Source organism: Sinocyclocheilus rhinocerous, unplaced genomic scaffold (genome assembly GCF_001515625.1).
Source record: "Sinocyclocheilus rhinocerous isolate Xijiao unplaced genomic scaffold, SAMN03320098_v1.1 scaffold897, whole genome shotgun sequence".
NCBI lineage: Eukaryota > Metazoa > Chordata > Actinopteri > Cypriniformes > Cyprinidae > Sinocyclocheilus > Sinocyclocheilus rhinocerous.
The window spans coordinates 754,760-758,766 of record NW_015649224.1 but is presented as its reverse complement, the minus strand read 5'-3'; the positions used below and the strand labels follow the sequence as shown (position 1 = coordinate 758,766).

At 38.5% G+C, this 4,007-nt stretch overlaps 1 protein-coding gene across 2 annotated transcripts in view; it reads right to left on the bottom strand.

Annotated features, from left to right (window-relative positions):
• Positions 1-3,799, bottom strand: part of hoxa9a (homeobox A9a) — a 4,778-nt gene extending 979 nt beyond the window's left edge. Inside the window, exons 1-2 of one of the 2 annotated variants that reach the window (XM_016515106.1) lie at positions 3,078-3,799; positions 2,533-2,791 (exon numbers count right to left, since the gene is read on the bottom strand). In XM_016515106.1, coding sequence (XP_016370592.1) covers positions 2,553-2,791; positions 3,078-3,597 — 759 coding nt within the window. In that variant the 5' untranslated portion in view covers positions 3,598-3,799 and the 3' untranslated portion in view covers positions 2,533-2,552. Of the gene's footprint in view, positions 1-2,277; positions 2,792-3,077 lie in introns of those variants that run through there. The other variant, XM_016515105.1, reaches the window with a different exon arrangement.
• Positions 3,800-4,007: the final 208 nt, after the last annotated feature.

The following is a 4,007-nucleotide window of genomic DNA, read 5'->3' as shown; positions in this document are numbered from 1 at the left end:
GGAAGATGGGACTGCATTGTTAAAATTATAATACATAAAAACTAAATATTATTAATACATAATGCAAAAAAGAAAATGAAAAAGAAAATGTCTTATAGAAATAAGAAATTTTTAGTAGTACTACTTTAATCCCGACTACTAATTAAAATTCGAGACTGTTATAAACCAGACATGACATGACATGACCAAAATTATTTTGCTTCAGTGTTAAAACGTAGGCCTACGTTGTAATTATTGCTTTACACGTAACAATGGTTTGATAATGAAAGAAAAAGAAATAACGGGGAGCATCAACGAGATTTTTTGTTTGTAATTTCATCAGACAAAAATGAAACTACTGAACACTTAAAGAAAGCGGGAACATGGAAGCTATTGAAAATACGTGTAGGGACACTCAGGATTTTGAGGTTTTACCGACATCAAGTGGTCAGACTGTATAAAAACGCAGGGAACTACTATGACGATAGAGTGGTTTTATTTATGCTGTCCACGATTAGACAAGGTGTTATGACAAAATAATTTCTGCAAGTGAAAGCAAGAATATGAAAGATTTTCATTATTTTCATTTCGTCAGTATTTTTAAAACGTCTGGAGAATTTGCACTGACGCCTCCATTTCACCATGTATATAGATTTACACAAAGGGTGCCGTAGGGCAAACTGCAATCAGAGGCCAATAAAACGAGATTATTTCCGCTGGCTTTTTTGCACGTAGTCGAGTCTTTCTGAAAGCGAAGGGTGACTGAAGAAAAAAAAACTCTCCAAATGGGTGTCGGGCCTTTGGAAACGGTCTAATTGTGTCTGGACGGCCATAAAGCCATTGAAAATGGAATGCCAATGTCTGTTGCCGTGTCTGCGATTCATTGCCTTGTCTCCGTGGTGAGGACTTCGAAGTCAAAGTCCCCCGCTATACCTGTACTACTTATGCCTCCAGTAACTTATATATTATATAAGCCTTATATAATATAAAACATATTAATTTTTACATTTTAATGTTTGTATGTTTGAACAGACGTCACGTTGAGCAAAAGCACCTCATCATGGAGGCCAGGACGATAGGTCTGCTTTTTTAATTCCACAGATTCAGACAACACAAGACGCGTTGTTCACTGGCCCCAGCTGTCGAGTCCCATAATATCTCTGTTGTGTTGCGTTCTCTCGCCTCACAGCGCTTTGCACACCATAAACGGTTATAGCAGTAATTGTCTTTTATAGCAGCATGCAGCTAACAACCTTATCTGTCAGACCGGTCTACGGGCCTGTTCTCCCCGAGTACAAACTCGCCCAGCATAGCCTGGACTCAGAACACATTCCTCAAGAGTCGATGGCAGGTCTATGAAATATCCATCTCCTGGTATGGGTAATAATAATAATAATAATAATAATATATATATATATATAAAACATTAAAATTTTTATTTAGCCTACATGTTTTTTTGTTCCAGCGGCTGCACTATAAAATTCGGTCATCATATTTCTTATTAAATGTTTACATAGCATCTATTAATTAAAATAAACCAATGAATAATCAGATACAAATATGAAATAATTCAACAAAAATTAAATTCAATATTTATTTTCTCATGATGCAAAATACAACTGCCTGGAAACTACAAGAAAATCGATCAAAATTACATAAATATTTACATGTAATTTAATACATCGTTCTACTTAATTTTTATTTAAAATATCACGAGGACTACAAAATCTAAGGGAGACTTGTTTGGAAATATGAAATGCTTTTATTATTCAATAAATAAATTCACAAATTACATCTGAGAAATTTAAGTAAACAAAACAAAAACTAAGTAAACTAACGATATGACGGTCAACAGACCATGAGGTATTTGAAAAGATGCCTACAGTGCTTTTATCTACAGCTCAGTATCTATTTTTACTTGTTCCCTGAAGTTCGCAGACTTCACCCAATATCATAACGGCTGATATGGCATGAAAATTTTGGTCGATTCGAAACAAATAGGTAGTGAAGTGACTAGGTAGTCGTAATGTCATTAATTGTCAATACAAAACAAAACAATTTCTAAGGGCACATATAAACGGAAATAATATAAGGGTACATGATCTCATGTACACAAGTGTATGAACTGTACATAAACCTGGGCCCATTTTTTTTCTAGTAAAAGTTTAGGAAACGCTACAGAACATAAGAAAACTGTTAAATTGCGGCCCGAAATACACACTGATCTACTAACTACAATTAAAGAGGAATAACATATAGTTCCGACATATTAATTCATTACTAATAAATTTGGTCCAAATGAAATACAGAATTGTGAAAAATGCTGCGTCAGCGAGTATTTAAACATACGTCTGAAAAATAGATTAGTGCCGTATTCATTAAAATGGAACCACTTTTGACAAACAATAGCCTAATCCAAATAGCCTAATATATAAAACTATTGGTTCCAAGCATGCTTTAAGAAAATGCTTGAATAACACAAGACCTAGGCCTAATGTAATATCCCACGAAATTATCATTTCAATTAAAGGATGGATTATCTCACATCCTCACCTACACGAAGTGCTTAATTCTTAGTCGTCCTTCGTTCCATCTTTGTTTAATTTTTTCATCTTCATCCTGCGGTTTTGGAACCAAATTTTGACCTGTCTCTCCGTGAGGTTCAGTAGACGGGCGACTTCGAACCGCCGGTCGCGCGTGAGGTAAGTGTTAAATAAAAACTCTTTCTCCAGCTCGAGGATCTGGTGCTTAGTATAAGGGCATCGTTTTTTACGCGTCGAGCTCGCGTGAAGCCAGTTGGACACAGGGTTGTCTGGGGAAAGGTAGAGGGAAGGGAATGAGGGTTTCGAAATCATAAGCGAGTAGATAATGATTTTAACACAAACCCCTATCTAAAATCCAGACCATGGCATAAATCAGTTACCCAAACATATCTCATGGCCTCCTAACAATCATGTCTAAACCGAAGTAATATTTCGAACAATTTTACAGCATTTAACTAAAATGAGAATCGGGTAAAACACATGAATTTATCAGTAGTGATTAACATAAGTTTAATATAATTGCACTCATATATCCCACCATTTGGCCAGCCTTACCTGGATCAGCGCCCGGTTTCTCCTCTACATCGCCTCCCTTATCAGCAGTCCGGCCAGATACTGTCTCAGTGTCGGTAGAACATCCTCCGTTACTGAAGTCTCTAGAAGGGAGTACGGCATGTGAACTGGCCTCTGTGCCGTTATCATTCGTTCTGTTTGTATCAGGTTTGGCATGATAGTGATGATGGACCGTCGGTAGCTCAGTGAGAGGCAGCCCACATGCAGAGTCCAAGAGCCAAGACTGCACGTAATCCCCAGCTACTGGAGGTTGCGTATGCGGCTGATACACTGATGGTACAGCACTGGAGAAATGCGTGGGGATGTGGCCCCAACCCGAGCCACCATAAACGGGTTGCTTTACCGGGAATGTGCAGGGACCGAGCTCTGTATGGTCTGTGGGTAGTAGAACGGAGGGCCTGTGCTGAATGAGACCTGAACCTGAGGAGAAGCGAGTCTCCTCGTTGTCCGGCATAACAAGAGAGTCAACATAATATCCTGTCAGAGCTCCGGATGTCGACATGGCAGGGACGCACTCTCATGTATACACACACATAAAAACACTAACACGCACATACAGTAACACGCTCACAAAATAACAATCTGTGAAAATGGAGAGGCAACTTCCCCCTCACAAAGCTCCAGTCAGCTAATAAGTTGAGAGCAAACTGCCATTTGATTGGGTGATGTGCACACGTGACCACTGGAACAGAACAAAAAAAATCAATGGAATTTCTGTGAAAAAGAAAAGTAAAAAAAGATTGCTTTAGTTCTAATCTTCTCCTGTAAAAACAACCAACGAATGAGCTATAAGAAATAAACAGGCATACACTCTTAAAAATAAAGGTGCTTCAAAAGGTTCTTCACAGGCGATAAGATACACCTCTCACCTCGCTCTGCTGGGGCCCCTGCGCTGGGCTGGAGCTGACACAT